The following is a 19486-nucleotide window of genomic DNA, read 5'->3' on the forward strand; positions in this document are numbered from 1 at the left end:
TGGATGGGAGATCGCCCTCGCGTGAGATACGTGCCAGGGTAGCCCCTTTGTTTAGCTGGAGAGCAGAGCAAGAACTTACGGTCCAGGCGTCTCTTCTGGCTAGCCAAAAATAGTCCAGGCTTGTTTGCTTGACTGTTCTGCTGTGGTCTCTGCTAAGGACTGTGTGCAATGCGGACGAGATATCTCGGTTAAGTCTGGTGTTCTGCGGTCAACACTTGTTGGAAGTCATCGTCTAGGAGGAGAGCACCACCACATGAATGAATTTATCAGCTGGTTCGATGCCACTTTTTCTCCCCCATTTCCCCCTTGACAATCAACCATCAGAGCACACCATCCTAAAACATGGGGATTCATCACTTACCACCCACTGGCCTAACCAGGATATCTCCGTCCCGAAGCTCTTACCAGCCGCCCGACGGAGCACGAGTGAACTGATTTCAAGCTGCGGTCCTCTCTCACTGGTGCGCGCCCGGGCGAATATGCTTGTGTTTTAGCTAATAGCACACTCGAGGGGTCACGCGCGCGGGACGTGGACATGAGACATTGGGGGCTCGTTGTGGGAGTGGACGGTGAGGGTACCGGGGGTGGGGGGGGGGGAGTGGGCGTGGTTGAGGGGGGAAATGAGACCAGGGAGAGGCAGAGGTATGAAGTTAACCCCCCGCGCCTGACCACGAAGCAAAGCCCCGGTGCAGACTGCGACTTCATAGGATGCCGGGCGAAAAGAAAAATAAATAAATCATGAGACCCTGCCCTCGCAGACGTCGATATAATTGGCGGATCAGCATCCCGGGCCGACCGACGTCGCCAGGTGATAGGAAGCGCAACGAACCACGAGGGCGAAACTCATGAGTCGCAGATGCCCGAAGGTTTCGGGGGGGCCCTGCAGGTGACGACGCTCTGATCGAGGCGAGGGCACGTTGCACGAAGCCACGTTGCGCAAAGAGTCGGTATCACGACCGCCTCGGCGGTTGCAGGTTGTTTTTTTATCGACCCGAACCTTGCAACGGTTCCCAGCCCTGGATCTTGTCGAGGAGGGGAGGGAGCTATATCCCCCCCCCGGCCTGGAAACGTACTGCGATCGCGTCCCTGTCCCTGTCCCTGCTTGTCCCAGACAGCGTGGTCGGGTTCGCCCGGAGAATTCTCCGGCAACGAATATCCATCAGATATGCGCCGCAAGGGCTGGCACAAATATGAACCGGCCGAGGCGGCCAGAGAAATCCCACCCTGATTCGCCCGGCACTTGTATGCACCCGTTTGGCCGTCCAGGGATCCCCGGCCCAACCCCATCGATCGGCCACATCAGTGCTTGTTTTGAAAGGGCGTCTCGTCCCGAGCACGACCCTGCGGGATCCCGCATCCGGGTCCGGAGCAGATGGACACTTTGCAGGGTCCCACAGGGTACTGCCATGGGACACACTCCCTTCGGTCAGAACGTTCCTCCTCGGGGCGGTCTGGAGGAGCCACTCGCTCACGCTCTGTCTGCCCCGCACTCATGTTTTGGCGATCGGCAGTCTGATTGTCCACAAAAAGCAGGTCGCCCAACGGGGGGTTGCTAATAGGCCGGGCAACAATCACACCAAATCTGGGGCTCCAAATGCTTGGCTCCGTAGCTCCTTGAGTTGGGGGACGTGTAGATCTGGTAAAGACCACTGATATCAGCCTCGTTGTCTCGGCCGAGCTCATTACCCGGGTGACGAGACCCTGTCTGGCCACGGGGCGGGTGCGTGATAGCCAATTTCGAGGTTTTACTGCAGCCCTCTGTCAGTCGGTCGGTCCCCGGTGGGCGTGGCGGCGTACACGACGCTGTCCTCTCATGAGTCGGCCACAGGGTCTGCTGATGGCATTGAGGCGAAACCCACATCCCGGTGTTGCTCTTCTGCTTATTAGAAGTTACAGGGGTTGCGGATACACGATGAGCGGTACTTGTCACTGAAGCCCTCCAGAGTTAACCGCCGGTGGCAAGTGATGCAAGCTGAGGACAGGCGCCTTACATCGACGGTTGGTCTGGAGTAGAGGCTCAATACGAAATAAGGTAGGTGGCAAAAGCCGGTCTCATGGTCGGAGGCCGGCTGCACGACGAACGGCGCAACGCGGCATTTCCTAAGAGTGACAGCCCCGTGAGGCGATGTGTCTTGGTCGATGATATGGCCGTGGCAAGACATAATAGCACATACCCCTGAAACAAATAACCGGTTCAGACGTTGCGGGCTGACAGCCTCATCTTTTTCAATTTCAATACAATCAAGAGGCTCAGATGGCCCGGCCCCTGTCAGCAGGCCATAGGCCGGAGAGTCCGGTTTTTGCAGTCGCTTCCATGCAGCTCCATGCGGAAGTGATTGGTTCCATGGGAAATAAGCAAGAATTAGGTCCATCCTATCCGTACTCCGGATTCTTTCAAGTTATGCTCGCCACTGCTCCAACAAGGATACACCCGGGTTCTACCTCCTCAAAATGACCAATTCGTAAGAGATAGTGATAGATAAAGACAGAGAGACAGAAAAGGTAGAGACTGTGAGACAGAAAGCCATAACAACCCTAAGACAGCGTCAAACCAAAATGAGCGGAGTTGGCGTGGAGTGGAAGCGTAGCTGGGACGATTTGTTCTACAGGGGCCACCGGTTGGAACTTGGAAACCCCTCAGGCCACCTGATTGGTCGCCTCACATCTGTTCCCCCAACAGCCCAGGGACAGGGGTTCGGGGGGTTATTGACCCCCCACCTAGGGACTCGGCATGCCAAGCTCGACCTCGAACCTGGGGATCCCGCTCCGCGAGGCGTGCTCGATGAGCCCGCGCAGGTCGTCGCCGGTGTACGCGGTCATGTCGTAGTCGTCGCCGTCGACGGCGGCGCGGCGCACCGTGGCGCGCAGCAGACACAGGCGCGAGGGCACGGCCTCGAAGGTGGTGACGCCCGCGAACGCGTGCGGGTTGCCGCGCACGTAGTTGACCGCCGCCGTCCGGATCGCCGCGAGGCTGGGCCGCGTCTGGTCAATCACCCGCTGCTCGCCGTGGCCCGGCCACTTGATGTGCAGCCGCACGTTGTGCAGCTGCTGCTGCGACGACAGGCCGGGCGCCCCTGTCGGATGCTGCTGCTGCTGCTGGGGGGCAGGAGGAGGATGGCGCATGCCTATTAACCCTGGCTTTACGACGCTCGGGTGGGGCGGCGGCGGTGGTTGGTTGGGTGCCCGTATAACATCGAGAGGCCTTACGGTACCCAGCGTCTCCGGGGGGCCAGAAACACGGCCGGGCCAGCCTGGTGGTGGCGGTGGCGGTGGAGGCCAACCACCTCGCATCTGGCCGGGGATGACCCTTGGGGGGCTTGGGCCCGCCCTCATCTGGGGGGGGAATGGTCGTCGAGGGGCGTCGTCATCGTCGTCGATTCTAACTGAGGTCGAGAAGCCGCGGGGTCGAGAGCTTGATCGTGAGCGAGATTGTCTCGCTCTCGTTGTCTTGCTGCGTGCCTCGCGTTTCTTGGCCTTTCCGCGCTTCTGTTTAGCTTTCTCGTTGCCATGGCCCCAGACGATCGAGACCGTCTCGTTATCCGACGAGCTTTCGCAGTCGTCGGAGGAGTCACCGTCGGAGACAGTAAGCGTGGACGAAGCAGAGCCCGAGTGAACGGATTCGCCGTCCGAGAGGTCAGAGTCGCGTTTCTTGAGGTCCGGGGCGAAGTCCAAGCCGTTCAGGCTGATATAGTTCTGGGCGGCATCTGCCGACTTAGAATGGAGATCATCCAGAGCTTCGAGGAACGTCGTCCCGGTCCCTGACAGGAAGGCCTCCCGCTTCCTACCCTCGGCCTGCAGGGCAATGGCTTTAATAGCCCCTAGAGGCTCCCTGGTCGTGATGATCGTGAACTCGACATTCGGCCGGGAGAGGAAGCGACAGTTCTCTGGTGGTTCTCTGGTAAGCAGCTAAGACCACGTGGGGGTGGACTGGCGGGCCGTCAGGGACTCACCAATGGTCTGAGAGCGGAAGTCAATGGGGGGCGAGGTTACAGGGGCCATTCTAGCCAACGGATTTGTGAGGTGCAGGGCTGGCAGGGACTGGGTGTGAAACAATGGGATGAGCATGGGGAGACAGGAAGTGACCGAAACATCTGGCCCGAGAGAACAAACCCAGGGGGACCAGGGGAAATTTATATTTCTGTGGCCTCAACCCTAATTGATAGCCGGGGCTCCGAATTCGAATCGTACAAATAAGGCTGACGAAGTAAGGGGTACCTACCTAGGTAGGTAGGTTCTACTATGTGGTGAGTGATAGCCAGCGGCATATCGGCGACTGGCGTCCCCGGATCATTGTAGTACACCGTATCCTGAAGCTGGGGAATTCCGGTTGGGAAGGCGACTTGCAGGTCTTCCGTGTTTGTTAGTCATGATGGAGGAGATAGAAGCACTCTTCCTTTCCTCCCACAGACTATTCGCCTGACCGCTCTTCCAAGAGGGTCCGAACGCTTCCAGTGAGAACGCTTCAATGCGAGGGCTTCATCCGGGAAAGGAAAAAGGAGGGAGCAAAGCGAAAGAAGGAATGGGAAAAGACCAAACAGGGTTGGCGGTGGTCGCTGGAGACTTTAAAACCACTCGTTGAGTAGGGCTGCAGTGGTGGCGCATCCGGAGACCGGCCTTCTGATGCGGAATGACACAGGCCAAACAACAAGAGTCTGGCGCCCCCATCCCGAGACTGGTGTCTTCTCGACACAATTAACAATTAACTGGAATTTGCATGCTTGTTTTCCTGCTTTCCTTGACATACCAACAAACATCATACAGCTTATCCAAGGGTCAGCCTATCCACCCTCGATTTGATCGCCTCGACAAGCGCCTCCTCCCTGTCTAATAGTTGCTTTACTTGGGCGTACTTTGCCCTCTTGATATCCGTAGGGATCCTGTAGGGCGATGCTGGGGCAGGGCTCTCCTCCTTTTGGCCCTCGCCGAGCCTCTTCTGCAGCTGTTCGACCTGAGACAGCAGCCCATCCTTTAGCCTCCTCACCTCTTCGAATCGCTTCAACGACTGCCCGGCCTTGGATGATGATGACGTCGTTTGCGTCGATCCATCAGCCTCAGTACCGCCCAGGACGGCCCCTTCCATGGCCCGTACTTCTTCCATCCAGGCCACCTCCTTGTCGCTAAGCTCGCGGCTAGTTGCCCGCCCCAACTTTCTCTTGAGCTCATCCATTCTCCTGTTTAGACTCCCCTGTCTCTCCTTGGCCTGCTTCAGGCGGGCCTTGACAAGCATGTTGTCGGACATGGGCTCGTCTTCGTCTCCATCCTCTCCCGTTATCCCCTCGACTCGGCGCCTCACCTCGTTGGTCTTGGACACCTGCTCTCTCAGCTCTGCATGGAGCGCCTCGCATTTCCGGAAGAGCTCAGCGACCGCCGAGTTGAGGGGGTCGATGTCAGCGCTGACGACACGATGGCATTCCGTAAAGACTTCCAGGGAGGCGACCGAGAGGCGAACTTCTTGGTGCAGGAGGGGTCTCCGTTTGCCAGTCTTGAGGTGATCCAGGTATCGGGGCACGGTCGAGTCCCTGCTGAGGATGTCGGATGCGTGGAAGAAGGGCCTTGGTTCCCAAAGAGTCAAGGGCTGACGGTCTCCTACCGGCTCGTCAATGGGCGATGGCGATCCTTGGCGTGCCAGTGGGGTAAATTCGTCCTCGGGGATCTCGAAAAAGAGCGCCACCGGGTCCCGGTGAGTAGCTGAGAGGACGAAATACCCAAGGTCCGGGTCGCGAATAGCAGTGCACGCGGACAGAGGGCCCAAGTCATTCCGTTGTGTGTATACCCTCTCCCTGACGCATCCATTTCCTTTGACAAGCAGGTCAATCCGGAACTTGGATCCGGCTTCCGATTCCGACTGTAGTTCGCCCTCCAGGCGGAAGACCCAAGGTGCTAGGGAGATGTATGTGATGCCGCATGTTTGAGTGACGAAGAAGGAATACCGGGAAGTGGCATCCTCGCTGAACATGGGCCAATTGTCATCGGTGCTCTCAGATGGCTTGAGAGTGTCCAACGTCTGGAACGTGAGCAGAGACGGCGGCTCAGTTTCTAGAGTGAATCCCCTTGGTCGCGGGGCTTTGCGAGGTGGTAGCCACTGAGCCTCGACACCATCGACGTCAAGGCATATCTTAACCCGGCCGCTCGTTGATAGCAGACAGACCACTGACAATGACAGGCCTTCCCGATCAACCTCGTCCACGTCCAATTCCTCATCTTCGCCGTTCATGAGCTCGGCCGTACTCATTTTCTCGCCAATGACAAGGATGTCAGTTAACTCGACATCGTCATCATGCTCGGCATCGGGACCTAGATCCAAGTAGAACGGGCCTTGTAGCTTTGGAACGGTGCCGGGGCGTAATGGCCGCGTATAAATCTCCAAAGGAGGTTCACCAATGGGGCCGTCCACAAGCTTCGGTTCTTGGCTGTCCAGATCGGCCATCCAGTCCAGCTGCTGCTGTGCCAAAAGCTTGGCCTCCGACGAAACACTGCTGTCGCCTTCGGTTGCGGCCAACTTTGCCACGATCGATACAGACAGAGACGGGACCAATGTGGGCGGAGGAGCCCACTTCTGGGGTAGGAGGGGGCACAGAGCATACACATCGCCACCCCTCATCGCCACCCATAGAGTCATCGAGGACCAGCCGCCGGATCGACGGTCGCCAAAACACGCCGAAGCAACTTCCATGTCGAACGAATCGGGTGAGAAGCCGGCGTTGGTCGCTGATGTGGATGCACTGAAATCCTGATCCAGAGATGTGCCGTCTGCCAGCTTCTTCAGGTCGATCGCGAGGGCTGGGGAATCGAAGGACCAGCGGTCTGACGTTGACAGCTCCCACACTCGCACCACAGCATCCTCGGTCACGGTGACGATGGCTGATCCGCCGACTCCAAGAGGGTGCCACAGCGCCGACGCCACGGCGGCTTTCGAGGTGACATGGGTTGTCGGCCCAAGAGTCCAGAACTTGGGCTTGAAGGGGGTAGTATCCGTGGCTGTGAGATGCGACGAGTCAGGGAGGACGCAGATATGCACGGTATGAGACGTCAGGACGGCTAGATAGTCTTCTTGCGGGGATATGACGAGTTGGCGGATCTCATCGGCGACCGGTGTCTTGATCACCTGTTCCACGAGATGTCAGACATAAAGATGCGGAGGGTTCGGTGTTCGGTGTGCTGGGTGAGGGAGTGGCAGCTGGGACAGCAATGTGGTGGGACAGAAAACAACTTACCCGATAGCCCTCAGCCGGCACCCAATTGTGTACTCTGCTCTCCGGCTCTTCATCATAGATCTCGAACGAGTCACTTAAATCGTCTAGCTTGCTACGGCTGCCAAACCCAGCTCTAGGTTGTTTCAAGTCCCACGCTCTCTTGAGGTGGGCGAGGTTGCCCCATCGTATCTGCTTCCCGGCCGCAACGAATACTTCGGTGCCCCGCCGAGCTATCGTCCTCCGGGGCCCTGGTTTTGCCTTGTTCGAGATGCGAAACTGGGATGGCGGAAGCTTTACTTCGTCGTCATCCGACTGAGCAAACAGCTTGTGGCCTGGCTCAGGCTCTTTCAGCCAGCTGGGCGCATAGCTCTTTATCTTCGGCATGCTGCCTCGATAGTTAAGAGGGCATTAGAAAAATAGGGGTGGTTCGGGTGATAATGCTGCTGCTGCTGATGCTGCTGTTTTTGATTTGGTTTGATGTTGGTCTGTTTTTCCTTTGATGGAGATAGCCGTCGTCTCTCTGGGTGGGAGGGAGGTTGGGAGCTGCTCGGCGCGCTTGCAGAGCGTGATGCTGCACGACTTTTTTGTCTTTGTTTGACCAGAAGGAATCCAGCCGGTCAATTTAGAGCTTGGAAAGGTACCTAGGTACCTGGGTACATAAAATCATAGGTACCGGACCCACCTGAATTCCAAAGCTCTAGAGTGAATGTAGGTGGGTTACCCACCTTGAAGAAGAGCCGCAACCCTCCAACAACCCGCAGTTCCTCCAAGTCATCTTCCCTGTGCTTTCAACCTCTATCATCCTCAATTCCCCACAATGCCAGGCGTCCGAAGCACTGTAGATCGGCTCGATAGGCCGAGCGCTTACTACAACAATAGGGTATGGACCATAATTCCCACGCGCAGCCTCGTATAGTGTTTTGACAGTCCGTTACAGAATAAGCGCCGGAGGAGCGACAAGGACCATCGAGATGGAGATGACGAGTCTGGCCAGCCAGAGCAACCACAGGAGGACCCATTGAAGGATGCGACGACCCTCTACGTTGGCAACTTGTGAGTCGCCACCCCAATGCGCATCCATAGTCCCCAGGATGGCAAATCCCAAATGATCTGCTCTCGTTGGAGGAGATCGCGTAGGTCGGGATAGCTGGATCTCACTAACTTTGAACCCTCCAGGTCATTCTACACAACCGAGGAGCAAGTATACGAGCTGTTCAGCAAATGTGGGGAGATCAAACGGCTAGTAATGGGCCTTGACAGGTTCAACAAAACCCCGTGCGGATTCTGCTTCGTCGAGTACTACACCCATCAAGACGCCCTGGACTGCATGAAATATATCGGCGGCACCAAGTTGGACGAGCGCATCATCCGGACCGATCTCGACCCCGGATTTGAGGAAGGCAGGCAGTATGGGAGGGGCAAGTCTGGAGGTCAGGTTCGGGACGAGTATCGCGAGGATTATGATGAGGGCAGAGGAGGCCATGGCAGAGCTCTCCATGACGCGGCGAGGCTGAGAGAGGTTGAACGCAGAGACCTGGAGTCGGATGTTGGACGTTTGAGATAGGGGTGGTAAACCTATGGTAGACTCTACCGACACGAGGGAAGAGATTGAGGATACCCCAGAAGAGGATGAGCTTATCAATAGGGCTGTGGGCATTCATTCTGGTGATACATATGCCGTAGATACAACACTACAGCAGCTCAGAGCAGAGATACGAGCTTCATGCGAGACTTGCCCATGCCAAAGTCTCTGCTCATATATCGCACACGCGGGCTATGAATACAATCAATGGCAACACCCATTGTGTCCTCCACGTTTGACGACGCTGAGACATGACCTATGCCTCCTCCTAAATGCCGGGCGTCCGAATGCCAGCTCCATATAGTACAATGTCGATGAGCGGAGATAGTAGGTTTAATATCCAGGAGGGTTGACTCTTTGCGATACCCTCGTCCATTTCGGTAGTTCTGCACAAGAAAAAGCATTAGTCAGGGTCCCCAAGAGAGCAGACGGAGTAGGACTTCTCTTCTGAGAGGGAGAAGATAGACGTACTGTGAATTCCCTTCCTATACCTCTTCACCTTCCGGTCGAAGATTGTGTACTTGTCCTTCGGCAACATTTCTGCCTCGGTCGGCATTTCGGCCCTCCACCGCTCCAGCGCCTGCACGCTCTCGCCCTTCTTCGCCAGGGCCGCCTCGACAGTCGAGACCACGTCGTCCACGGCTCGCAACCGTTGCCGTTGCCGGTACTTCTGGAACCGCGACAGTCGCCAGGGCGTCTTCCTGCAGAAGGAGGTCAGCTGTCGTGCCGCGGATAAACGCACGTTCGCGGGAGGTTGGCTCCTTACCATAGAAGCCCCCCATTGAGGGGATTTGTGATCCTGAATGCCCCAAACATCTTGCCGTTGGTAACTCTGGCGCTTCGGAACGAGGTGCTCTCCTCCAAAGCGCTATCAGAAATCCGGCAGGCCTTTTTCCCATCGGGTGGAGCACTCCTCACCCTAGCGCGATCGGGAGAACCTCGGCGCTAGAACCCCCCGGCCGCCTGTTGTGGTGTCATGCACCATGGGAACCCCACAGCCCGCCTGTGCTCTCGTTATTCAATCTCCCAGCGTCCGTGTCCCCTGTTCGTGGGTTTGGTTTTCATAGCCTCGCCTCCTGCGCCAGGCGGTAGACCCGACAACACCACCATGTCGTACTACTTCGCCATCATCGGCACGCAAGACAACCCGCTTTTCGAGTATGAGTTCGGCACGAGCAAGCAGGGCGGTGACGGTCAGCCGCGTTTCAGTGATGAGTCCCGGCACCTGAACCAATTCGTCCTGCACAGCAGCCTCGATATCGTGGAGGAGGTGCAATGGACCAACGGGCAAATGTAAGCAGGCTAAGCGGTGACTGCATTTCTCTGTTCAATCCTGCCTGTAGCCACTCACCGATTTCATCCCCGCGTGTACTGGCATCTCTTCTCTGCTCTCAAGCCGGATACTAACGCACTCGATTTGCCCTCACAGGTATCTCAAGGTGATTGACAAGTTCTTCAACAACTACATCTCATGCTTCATGACGGGCGGCAACGTAAAGTTCCTACTGCTGCACCAGCCCACAACAGCAGCATCGGCGGCCCTGTCGTCTTCGTCCTCCTCGACCGCGACGTCGACCCGCGGCTCGACCTCGGTCGCCGCCAACCCGACGAGCCCGCAGACCGAGGAGGCCGTCAAGAGCTTCTTCCTCGAGGTGTACGAGAACTACATCAAGGCCATCATGAGCCCGTTCTACAGGGCCAATATGGAGATCCGGAGCCCCGTCTTCAGGTCGAGGGTCGCTGCTGCGGGGAGGAAGTATTTGTAAAACCGTGGATGGGGATGATGGGATGGATGGGATGAGGGGGGTTTAGAGATTTGGAAACGAGGGCGGGCACAATTCAAAAAAGATACCCAGGCGTTTGATAGAAGACTAAGTTGAGATTACACCGTGTAGCCGTCATCGTTTCCATTCGCACGCTACTTTCATGGACTGTGTATATCATTGGGGGATTATGGGAAATGAAATTCAAGCATCGCGACATGGACAGGATCAAAAAAGCATCAGTTCTCAAACGTGTTGTTTGATGTTTCAATGTGGGTTTATCTACCCATTGACCAAAAGACGCCCCGACTTATCCCTAGTAATTGATCCCCTGAAACGCCACAGTTGATAGCAAATGTGCAACTGACCACGCCCATAAACTCACAGTCCATAGGAGCAACCCGTCACACCGCGTGAACCAAATCCAGGGTCCGCCCATGTCAAAAGCCTTTGGCGTCGACCCAGATAACCGCGATATTCTCCCAACAGACCAGCCAACACCTCCGACCCCGCAAGCAAGCTTGCTTTGCTTAACCACCGAAACCGTAGAGGGTGCGGCCCTGGCGCTTGAGGGCGTAGACGACGTCGAGGGATGTGACGGTCTTGCGCTTGGCGTGCTCAGTGTAGGTGACAGCGTCGCGGATGACGCCCTCGAGGAAGGACTTGAGGACACCACGGGTCTCCTCGTAGATCACTTGAAAGAGTCAGCATGCTGTACATCGGGCGATATGATTCCTGACGCGTCAGAGGAAAAGCTTACTGGCTGAGATACGCTTGACACCACCACGGCGTGCGAGACGACGGATGGCGGGCTTGGTGATGCCCTGGATGTTGTCACGAAGAATCTTCCTGTGGCGCTTGGCACCGCCCTTGCCGAGACCCTTGCCGCCCTTGCCACCTGGGATGATGTTAAAATCAAGTACTGGGAGTCAAAGTCACGCGTCGTGATCGAAAATTGCAACCGCGTTTCAATAGTTGAGGATTACACGCGAGCTACAGCGCGTGGCCGCGACGCGTCTCCAAACCAGGCGAAGGCGGTGCAAGTAGAGCTCGACAACGACGACGAGATGATAATTGAAATAAACTTACGTCCAGTCATGTTGATTGATGTAGAGAGTGGATTGGATGTGGTTTAATTGATGGATTACGTTGTCTCGGTGGACAAATCGATGTAGAAGTTGATGCTTTTGATGAAGTTGGGTATGCACTCAATATGGGAATCAAGTGGGAAAAGTGGAAGTTTTGGGAAAGTGGGATGAGTCTACTTATAGGGGGGCCTGGTAGGCCGTGGATCAACTGATCTGGGCGGAATGCACTAGTCTACTTTAGGGTGGGGTTGCTGTGCTGATTCTCAGTTAAAAAGGGCACCGTGTTTAAGTGATTTTTGGAGCTCCAAATTGGCGGGCAAATTCGCCTTGAAAAGTGGTGCAGCTTTGGCCATCATTGTTTGTTGGTTTGCTGTCAAAAATCGGCTGCCTGTCATGGTCCGAGCTCCACTGGGATTTTACGGGAGCTCCGGATTTTAGCCGAGTCCATTTGGAGCCCGGACCCCACCATTGCTAGGCTTGAATCTCGAATCAGCCGCCTGTCAACGACCAATCAAAATTCGACAATGAGTTGGTTTGTTTCTGGTGAATTTGTGAATTGTGACGCGCCTAGGCAAACTGGAAGCTGTTGCGGGGGGGAGGTGAAGTGGGTGTCAAGCAGCTCAAGCTGTCAACTATATATCTACTTTGCCAAATACACGGCCTACCCGTAATCACCGTGGAGGACTTGGCCGAGTAGGTAGCCACTCCCAAGAGTACCAAACCTTGACGTGTTATGGGAGTAGGTACTCAGTCAACAGGATCCCCTTAGACCAGTCATAGGTATTTGGAGATCGTTTGGCGTTGGCCTCGATTCCTGAGCCTATATATGCCGAGCGTTACTCATACAGATAACCCACACACAGGACTGCCCGCCTACCTCGCCAGCAACCAAATCCCGCTTGTCCCTGTGTGTGTGTATGTGTGGGTTTCCAGAACGCCTTCCCATGCCGAATGCCAACCGACAACATTCATGACGCGTCTTCCCATCCCGCTCCAGTCACGTCGCCACCGTAGTAGTATGGAATCTAATCCGTACATCCTAGCCCAAACCCCCGGCCCCCTTTCTCCAGGAACATATAGTTAAAGAGGCCATACCGGCGCCGAGAGCCCAAGAAAAAAAATCAATGTTACAGCTTCTATCATGAGCCATGAGTCTTTAATGCACCATCGAGTCGTCCAGGCCATCATCATCTTCCAGATTCTCGATTGCTTCCTTAATTTGCTGACTAGCCTAAAGCGGAGACTTTGTTAGCGGAGGAAATACTGGGGGATGAAGGATGGTCAGCTAGCATATCTCACCTTCGGGTCCAAGCTGAGGGCAATCGTGAAGTGGCGAACTGCCGACTTTTTATCACGGAGCGTCTTGGATAGCTTTCCAAGAAGGAAATGGACTCGAGCCTCGTCTGGAGCGAGGTCTTTCAAAATCATCAACTCTCTCTGCGCTGCCTCCAGTTGACCAATCGCCAGGAGCGCCCGAGCCTTTTTGAACCGTGTCTGCGCCGCCCTGGGTGCCAGGTCCGTGGCCTTGCTGAAGTACTGCAGAGCCTGCATGATCTGCTTCTGCTTCTCCAGGACGGTCCCGATGCAGCAAATCAGAACCGCGTTCGTTGGGTTGATGGCAGAGGCAGCGTTGTAGTGGCGGAGCGCCTTGTCGTAGTTGCCAAGCTTCTCGTAAACTTTGCCGATGCCGTAGTAGGCGTTGTAATGTCTTCGATCGGCCGAGATGGCATGTCTGTACGACCCGAGCGCCTTGTCGTACTCCTCGTTAAGGACATGCTCGTGGCCCTGGAGGGTATAGGCGTAGGCGAACTTTGGATCGAGCTGAGTTGCCCGTTGGAAGCACCGCACGGCCTGCTCGCGGTCAGAGGCCAAAGACCACGCATTGCCCAATGTGCACCAAGCTTGGGGAGAATGCCACTCCGACTCCACCAGCTCATGTGCGAGGAACGAGAGATCCGTTTCCCTCCTCAGGTGCCACAGGATCGTCGAGTAGACCTCCATATCCTCGAGACGGGTAGGCGCCAAGATGCGCAGCCGCCTGAAAAACTTCTCTGCCTCCGCGTAGTTCGCTTGTTGGTACTGTGCCCTGCCCATCTGTGCCAGAACCCAGGGTGTATCCTGATGGCTCCGGGGAAGACTAGCGTAGAAGGCCAGGGCTTCCTGGCATTGGAATCGGGACGAAAGCAGGTAGCCTGAGCCCAACTTCTTCAGCAAATCCAGGAGCCATCTCAGTGCTTCTTCGATCTTCACCGAGTCCGACTCGACTGACTTTGCAGCCGGGGGAGGCGGCGGTACCACATCCTTGCCACGTGGGATCTCGGCGTGATCAACGTCCATGCCGCTTTCCTCGAGAGGCTTCCGGTTCCCGCTTACTACCCGGCCGACGCTGGACCCACTAGAACCCGGCCGCATGATTCGGGAGATGGGGGGCCTAGCCTTTCTCAGCTCACGACCCGCTGTGGCACCGATAGTAGCAGCGCCAGAGTTCGTCTTGGATGCAGCCGACCTGGGGAACACATTCAACCTTGCGCTTCGCCTGGGTTCCTCGGCTTGAGCTTGCCGAGACTGTGCGGGGTGGCCCGAGACCGTACGCTTCCTCTCACCAGCAGATATCGACAGGTTGGACCCTCGAAACAACGGGGCACTTGTGCCCGTTAAAGGCTCCGCTGACTGGTCCTGACCCTTCTCCCTCTTCCTGGACCCTAACCGATAGCTCATTCTGGGCGGTGCGTCGAGAATGGCGTGTTCAGCGCCACCCCGGGGCCTCCTTGCCGGAGCCTGGGGCGGCTCGACGGCACTGGGATTACGGGGCGCTTGAGCATCCAGTGTCGAGGCGTGCCCTGTGGGAGTTTCCATCCCCTCAGGGCTGTTAACATTGCCTCCGGTTGCCGTCAGCCTCGTCCGAGCCGCGGCTATTTTAGATAAGAAGTCATTTTCGCCCGTCTCGGCAAAGAGAAAGTTGCCGTTCGGGATATCCTGAAACGCCGATGTGCGCTGCAAGTCGAACGGATCGTTCGAATCCTGCATAACCGATTGAAGAGCCGACTTCTTCGGGATACGTTCCAGGGGATTTGAACCCATCGTCTCTCGATGGTCTGTGTTGCTCGATTCTGGCTCAAAACTGCGCGCGAAGGAGTCATTTGATTTGAAGGCGTTCGGAACCCTCAAATCGACCCCCCCAATCTCGCAAAGAATAGTGAAGGCGTCCCACATGAAAGGGTTCAGCTTCAAGGCGTCCTCGAGGTAAGATATGGCTTTATTCTTGTCACCGTAGGCGCGATACAGCTTCCCAAGAAGGCAGCTCATGGCCGGCGCATCAGGATACGGTGTCCGACTCGACGAAGTATGCTTCCCAAGGTCACACCCACTGGACCACAGTCCCCTCGATTTCTCCAGCGCAGTGATGCCATCCTTGCACTTGTCTAGTGCCAAGCAAGCCTGAGCATAGACAAAGGCACACCCAAGATTTGTGCCGCGATATCCGGCCGGTTTGCTGATCTCATATGCTGACCGACAGTCGCCAAGCCTGAGGTGGCAGAGGGCTAAAATAAATGCAGAGTCGCCCGACCGAGGATCGTGGGCTTGTAGCCTCTCGGCAAAGAAGAGGGCGTTTTCGTAGGATAGGTTGTCGAGGTGATAATATACCGTCTGCTTCAGCAGAGCCGTGATCGTGGCGCTGTTGGGTGCCATGATTCAAGCTAATATGGACGCTCGAAACCTGGATAGCAAGGCTGACGACGTCGAACGCTACCGGTGTGAGCAATCCATGGATGGGATCATGGATAAGCGACTCAAGTTCGTGATCGTCTGCCGTAGTTGAATTCGAAAGGGGGTTGTCCCAGGCCCTTCGCGGGGTTCGCAGTAAACTCGACCGACGAGGGGCAAAATAAGGAGCGGCAGGCCGCAGCAAAAAAAGGTATGGGGTGTCCCCTTTGCTGGCTTTCGGGACCAGGAAGATGCTGAATTAAAAATTAAAAACGAGAATAACCTCGCAAGACTGGCGAAAGATATCCTGACAGGTGGAAAGGCTTCCAATGAGGCTGCTGTTGTGTGGATTGAGAATGGTCGCTGGAATATCCAGGGCCTCAAGCTTGAGCTGTTCTGTCCTCGCGCTCGTGGATCGAAACAATAGAGGGCTCAGTATTGAGATTCAGAATCTCTCGAAAGGGAAGGCATATCGCCAGGCCAAGGAAAGAACGTTTCTCTCGAGTCGGTGATGTCGATGGCAACTTCGTTGCTGTGTTGTGGTGGATGGAGGAAGCCGCAAAATGATTGGCTACACGTGGTTGGGACGTGCAGGGCGATTTAGCGGCTGGGTCTGCCGAGCAACAAGGCTCACCCGCCACCTGCCATATTTCCCAGCCACCGAACACGAGGCGCAACTGAGGCCATAAATCGGTGGCGCACGTGTAGGATCCTGCATGACAATCATCAATCAATATGAACCTATGATTACCTGACCCTATTCGTATACTGCGGTACACTGCCAGTACGGATATATAGAGAGTGGATGTACCGTTATTCTATACATACGATCTCCTACACATGAAACCCGCAGGAGAGTCGCCATTATTTATCTCTATCGTTCATGTACCGCACCACAGTTCCCTCATGGGCCTTCTCAAGTTCTCTTTGCTCGTACCGTTCCAATGCCCTCAGATAATTCTATACCGCCTCGCTATCGCCAGAGCGATGATGCTGAACACAAGCAGACCCGACAGGATGCAAAAGAAGGCGATGAGGTTATTCACCTCCTGGAAGGGGACCATAACGTTCATGCCGAACAAGCCAGTGACAACATTGAGCGGCACAATGACCGAGGCCAGCACTGTAATCTTGCTAAGCACGCGATTGGTGTTGGCGCCCTGCATGATGCCGTCGATGGAAATCTGGGCAAGGTAATTGCTGTGGGAGCGTGAGAGCATCTTTTCGAAGTGGGCGAGATTGGTCATCATCGTGACGACGTGGTCCTGGATGTCGCCCAGGTAAAGACCAATGTCCATGCGCGGGGTGACCTTGTAGTTCTCGTTGCACCGTTTGGTAAACCCCTTGAGGACATCCGCCTTACCTCCCAGCAGACGCATCAGGCCCGTGACGATCTTGCGGACATTGCCAATCTTGCGCAAGAACTGGTGCATGTCGTCGGTCCGCGCAATGAAAACCTCATCCTCGATCTGATCCGTATCATACTCAATCTTGCTGATGACTGGTGCGAACGAGTCCACGATATCGTCACTTCACCCCCAAGAATCGTCAGTATTCCTAGTCCATGGCTGGCGGGCAGGGATTTTTTTTTCTTTTTCTTACATCAATGCGTAACAGATCCAATCGCTGCTCAGAGCAACATAATCCTTCAGCATGGTGATCCTCTTCCTGACGTGGGAAGCGTGCGAGTTGCTGGCATAGCTGAAGCTCAGCGTTCCCTCTCGAAACACGACGACGTACATGTTGAAGGGCACGTATTCCTGTTCCTGCGTCTCTTTGTCGTACTCGAGGTGGAAGGACCTGAAACAGGCGAAGTAGTAAGACGGAAACAGCTCAATCTTCTCCCGGGATTCCTGTGTGGTGATGTCCTCGATAGTCAAGGGGTGAATGCCGAAGGCGCGGCAAACAGCCCGAACCTCGTCTTCGCTCGGCTTGTTGATGTTCAGCCACCATACACCATCCGTTTCCTCCCTCGGGAAAGAAAAGAGGCCACGGATATCCTCCCCAGGTAGGATCAAGCCCTCCAGATCGGCGGCATGGATAGTCGACTCCCAGGCGGAAGAAAAGAAACTAACCCTGCTTGGATCCACAGATTGCGGCTGTGCGGGCTTGGCCTGGCTTCTGTCTTCTAAGACCTGGGTCTTCTTCTCTTGGCCGAGGGAAAGATCCGACGGGACCTCCAAGATGTCCCCGTCCGAAGTGGCCACTTGGAAATGAGTGCCGCTGGCAGGGCCAGATTCAGGACGAAGATCCGAGAATATCTTTGGTGCGGGAGATTTGCGCTGGCTCGATCGAACCTCGCGTTCCGCCTGAATGAAGCTGTCGAGATAGTCAAAATCAATGTCGAGATCGTTATCCCGGCGACGATCCTGAAGTGGAAAGCACACGTCCTCCACGGCAGACTTGCTGGACATGAGGCTTGCTGCATCGTCAGCTCCCGTATGCGGTCTGCTCAGATGGCTGCGGCGGCTCTCGACGGATGCAGTCCGGTGCAGGTCATAATCCTCCAGCTTCCTATCCGGCTTGGTCTCCGAGAAGGATAACTCGCGAGGCCGACGACGAGCTTCGGCGAATGCTTTGACCGAATTGGGGGGGGACGGGGCGCGCTGTCCCAACTCCATGATAGATTCCACCGTCGGCCGTCGGCTGCGGCGGGTTGGCGACAAGTCGGCGGCATCCTCGTCGTCGACAGCCTCCTCGAAGTCCCTAATCTGGGAGGCTTGCGCCTGGCCGTGCTCGAAAGGAGAGTCTTCCGCAGCGACGTGGCGGGCACCATACAGCGAGTCAAACGTTCCCCTGCGTGGCCGGTCTGGGCGCTGCACAGACGAAGATTGGTGACGATGGTCGTCCAGCTCGGGCACAGGGGTTGAATAACGCGTGTTGGTGATGGCTTCTTCTTGGTCGGACATTGTTGCGGTAGTCCGGCACGGTTCTAGAACTCGGTTTGGGAGGAATCAGGACGCTGGACATAAATAGGGGGGTCCGGGCTCGGGCTCGAAATACAAGTGGTGGGTTCAAGGATAACCCTCTCAACCCTCTCAACTTTGGGTTTAGCCGACTTGCATGCTGAACGGGATTGGGTCAAGGCCAAGCACCAGCGGATGGCAGCGAACGGCCATCAGCCGTCCGCAGAGAGTGCCTTGGTGTCGTGACAATCAGGGGCGCGCAAGGCGGAATCGAGAGGGTAGGTCCCACGTCTCGGATCGGAAGACGATGCGAAAACAGTCCAGTTACGGGGGTTTCTTGCTCACTCCGCTGTAGGCCCAGAATTTGGGGCCAAGGAGTGAAAGGGTGGAGGAGGAGTGTGTAAGTACGATTTCCGCCAACTTGATTATCTCTGCGTAAACTGGGTAGACGTCTGCGCAACTTGGTTGCGAAAGTGCCGGGCAGATCCGAAGCTCGAGAGGTCAAAAGGAATCAAATGATTCGTAGCGAGTGTTATAAAAGAATGAGTAGAGTCTCTGGTACCAGAGAAGGAGGCCCAACACAACAAAAGCGCAGGCGGTGTTATGGGAGTTGAAGCTTTTTCTGCTGTCTCCGGGAGAATGACGTCTTCAGCTTGTCTATCAACCGAGACTCGTTCGGGTCTGCGCTTGGGGCCAGCCGAAATGATAGTAGGTGGATGCGGCTGCGCTTTCAGCGTAGCAAGGGCCAAATCAGTAACAGTGGACTTGGTGCTGGAAAGCTCTTCGACGTGAGCTTGTATGTTTGTCGACTTCGGTAGTTTTTGAAGGGTAAGTAAATACCAAGGCAGGCCCCGGAGAGGAGGGATTTAATTTTTCAAGTATTTAATTTTCTCCCGTCCAATGTCCCGAGCGCCAAGGGGCTGCCGAGCTAGTGCCGTACCAATGGGGCCAACCAAGGCACCGTACTATGCATATTTTCGGTGCCAAGTCTAGATTGTCATATTCTGAAGCTGGGTGGCGAGAACATGTGGTGCGGTTTTTCATTGTGACAGGTTCCCTGCCAATGGCCTTGAAGTATTTCCAACTGGCATGGGTTTAATCCATGGGTGCAATCACATGTTTCTTCACTACACCTACTCTCTCGTATATACAGTACATACGGATCCGTACATACATAGGTAAATGCATAGGTATCTGAAATTGCAGGCAACCTACGTCTTGAAGCCATACACCAGCTTGTCGATGAAAG

The 19486-nt window shown here is 55.6% G+C and overlaps 8 protein-coding genes across 8 annotated transcripts; 2 read left to right on the forward strand and 6 right to left on the reverse strand.

Annotated features, from left to right (window-relative positions):
• Window positions 1-2718: 2718 nt before the first annotated feature.
• QBC33DRAFT_514101 (uncharacterized protein) lies at window positions 2719-4065 on the reverse strand (the record flags this gene model as incomplete). The annotated part of the gene is made up of 2 exons (XM_060426030.1): window positions 2719-3884; window positions 3951-4065. 2 exons carry the CDS (start codon window positions 4063-4065, stop codon window positions 2719-2721), a joined length of 1281 nt encoding a protein of 426 aa, XP_060284717.1.
• A 348-nt stretch (window positions 4066-4413) lies between these two features.
• On the reverse strand, window positions 4414-7862 carry QBC33DRAFT_380646 (uncharacterized protein). Its single transcript, XM_060424058.1, has 2 exons — window positions 7215-7862; window positions 4414-7105 (listed from the first exon to the last, which is right to left on the reverse strand). Exons 1-2 carry the CDS (start codon window positions 7575-7577, stop codon window positions 4763-4765), a joined length of 2706 nt encoding a protein of 901 aa, XP_060284718.1. The 5' UTR covers window positions 7578-7862; the 3' UTR covers window positions 4414-4762.
• Window positions 7631-8990, forward strand: QBC33DRAFT_535217 (uncharacterized protein). The gene is made up of 3 exons (XM_060427599.1): window positions 7631-8073; window positions 8131-8246; window positions 8370-8990. The coding sequence occupies exons 1-3, from the start codon at window positions 8011-8013 to the stop codon at window positions 8755-8757; spliced, it is 567 nt and encodes a 188-aa protein (XP_060284719.1). The 5' UTR covers window positions 7631-8010; the 3' UTR covers window positions 8758-8990.
• On the reverse strand, window positions 8747-9638 carry QBC33DRAFT_535220 (mitochondrial ribosomal protein L31-domain-containing protein). The gene is made up of 3 exons (XM_060427600.1): window positions 9542-9638; window positions 9247-9476; window positions 8747-9161 (listed from the first exon to the last, which is right to left on the reverse strand). Exons 1-3 carry the CDS (start codon window positions 9589-9591, stop codon window positions 9109-9111), a joined length of 333 nt encoding a protein of 110 aa, XP_060284720.1. The 5' UTR covers window positions 9592-9638; the 3' UTR covers window positions 8747-9108.
• A 162-nt stretch (window positions 9639-9800) lies between these two features.
• QBC33DRAFT_535221 (transport protein particle 20 kDa subunit) lies at window positions 9801-10765 on the forward strand. The gene is made up of 2 exons (XM_060427601.1): window positions 9801-10068; window positions 10205-10765. Exons 1-2 carry the CDS (start codon window positions 9884-9886, stop codon window positions 10539-10541), a joined length of 522 nt encoding a protein of 173 aa, XP_060284721.1. The 5' UTR covers window positions 9801-9883; the 3' UTR covers window positions 10542-10765.
• Window positions 10766-11046: 281 nt separating this feature from the next.
• QBC33DRAFT_535226 (histone-fold-containing protein) lies at window positions 11047-11771 on the reverse strand. Its single transcript, XM_060427602.1, has 3 exons — window positions 11628-11771; window positions 11299-11436; window positions 11047-11232 (listed from the first exon to the last, which is right to left on the reverse strand). The coding sequence occupies exons 1-3, from the start codon at window positions 11635-11637 to the stop codon at window positions 11069-11071; spliced, it is 312 nt and encodes a 103-aa protein (XP_060284722.1). The 5' UTR covers window positions 11638-11771; the 3' UTR covers window positions 11047-11068.
• Window positions 11772-12688: 917 nt separating this feature from the next.
• Window positions 12689-15488, reverse strand: QBC33DRAFT_380989 (TPR-like protein). The gene is made up of 2 exons (XM_060424060.1): window positions 12926-15488; window positions 12689-12857 (listed from the first exon to the last, which is right to left on the reverse strand). Exons 1-2 carry the CDS (start codon window positions 15314-15316, stop codon window positions 12783-12785), a joined length of 2466 nt encoding a protein of 821 aa, XP_060284723.1. The 5' UTR covers window positions 15317-15488; the 3' UTR covers window positions 12689-12782.
• Window positions 15489-16169: 681 nt separating this feature from the next.
• QBC33DRAFT_380912 (magnesium transporter ALR2) lies at window positions 16170-18540 on the reverse strand. Its single transcript, XM_060424059.1, has 2 exons — window positions 16934-18540; window positions 16170-16861 (listed from the first exon to the last, which is right to left on the reverse strand). The coding sequence occupies exons 1-2, from the start codon at window positions 18238-18240 to the stop codon at window positions 16282-16284; spliced, it is 1887 nt and encodes a 628-aa protein (XP_060284724.1). The 5' UTR covers window positions 18241-18540; the 3' UTR covers window positions 16170-16281.
• Between the last annotated feature and the right edge of the window lie 946 nt (window positions 18541-19486).

Source organism: Phialemonium atrogriseum (genome assembly GCF_030411735.1).
Source record: "Phialemonium atrogriseum strain 8032-3 unplaced genomic scaffold QBC33scaffold_9, whole genome shotgun sequence".
Classification (NCBI taxonomy): Eukaryota; Fungi; Ascomycota; class Sordariomycetes; order Cephalothecales; family Cephalothecaceae; genus Phialemonium; species Phialemonium atrogriseum.

Excerpts from the sequence above, each read along its gene's own strand:
- QBC33DRAFT_380912 (XM_060424059.1), bottom strand. The coding sequence starts at position 18,240 with ATGTCCGACCAAGAAGAAGCCATCACCAACACGCGTTATTCAACCCCT. Across the intron at positions 16,862-16,933 it reads TGGATCTGTTACGCATTGAT|TGACGATATCGTGGACTCGT; the intron begins GTAAGAAAAAGA and ends TTGGGGGTGAAG.
- QBC33DRAFT_535220 (XM_060427600.1), bottom strand. The coding sequence starts at position 9,591 with ATGTTTGGGGCATTCAGGATCACAAATCCCCTCAATGGGGGGCTTCTA. Across the intron at positions 9,477-9,541 it reads CTCAATGGGGGGCTTCTATG|GAAGACGCCCTGGCGACTGT; the intron begins GTAAGGAGCCAA and ends CTCCTTCTGCAG. Across the intron at positions 9,162-9,246 it reads GTATAGGAAGGGAATTCACA|AACTACCGAAATGGACGAGG; the intron begins GTACGTCTATCT and ends TTTCTTGTGCAG.
- QBC33DRAFT_380989 (XM_060424060.1), bottom strand. The coding sequence starts at position 15,316 with ATGGCACCCAACAGCGCCACGATCACGGCTCTGCTGAAGCAGACGGTA. Across the intron at positions 12,858-12,925 it reads CCCTCAGCTTGGACCCGAAG|GCTAGTCAGCAAATTAAGGA; the intron begins GTGAGATATGCT and ends TCTCCGCTTTAG.
- QBC33DRAFT_535226 (XM_060427602.1), bottom strand. Across the intron at positions 11,233-11,298 it reads TGTCAAGCGTATCTCAGCCA|TGATCTACGAGGAGACCCGT; the intron begins GTAAGCTTTTCC and ends GACTCTTTCAAG.
- QBC33DRAFT_535217 (XM_060427599.1), top strand. The coding sequence starts at position 8,011 with ATGCCAGGCGTCCGAAGCACTGTAGATCGGCTCGATAGGCCGAGCGCT. Across the intron at positions 8,074-8,130 it reads GCGCTTACTACAACAATAGG|AATAAGCGCCGGAGGAGCGA; the intron begins GTATGGACCATA and ends AGTCCGTTACAG. Across the intron at positions 8,247-8,369 it reads ACCCTCTACGTTGGCAACTT|GTCATTCTACACAACCGAGG; the intron begins GTGAGTCGCCAC and ends TGAACCCTCCAG.
- QBC33DRAFT_535221 (XM_060427601.1), top strand. The coding sequence starts at position 9,884 with ATGTCGTACTACTTCGCCATCATCGGCACGCAAGACAACCCGCTTTTC. Across the intron at positions 10,069-10,204 it reads CAATGGACCAACGGGCAAAT|GTATCTCAAGGTGATTGACA; the intron begins GTAAGCAGGCTA and ends TTGCCCTCACAG.
- QBC33DRAFT_380646 (XM_060424058.1), bottom strand. The coding sequence starts at position 7,577 with ATGCCGAAGATAAAGAGCTATGCGCCCAGCTGGCTGAAAGAGCCTGAG. Across the intron at positions 7,106-7,214 it reads TGCCGGCTGAGGGCTATCGG|GTGATCAAGACACCGGTCGC; the intron begins GTAAGTTGTTTT and ends CTCGTGGAACAG.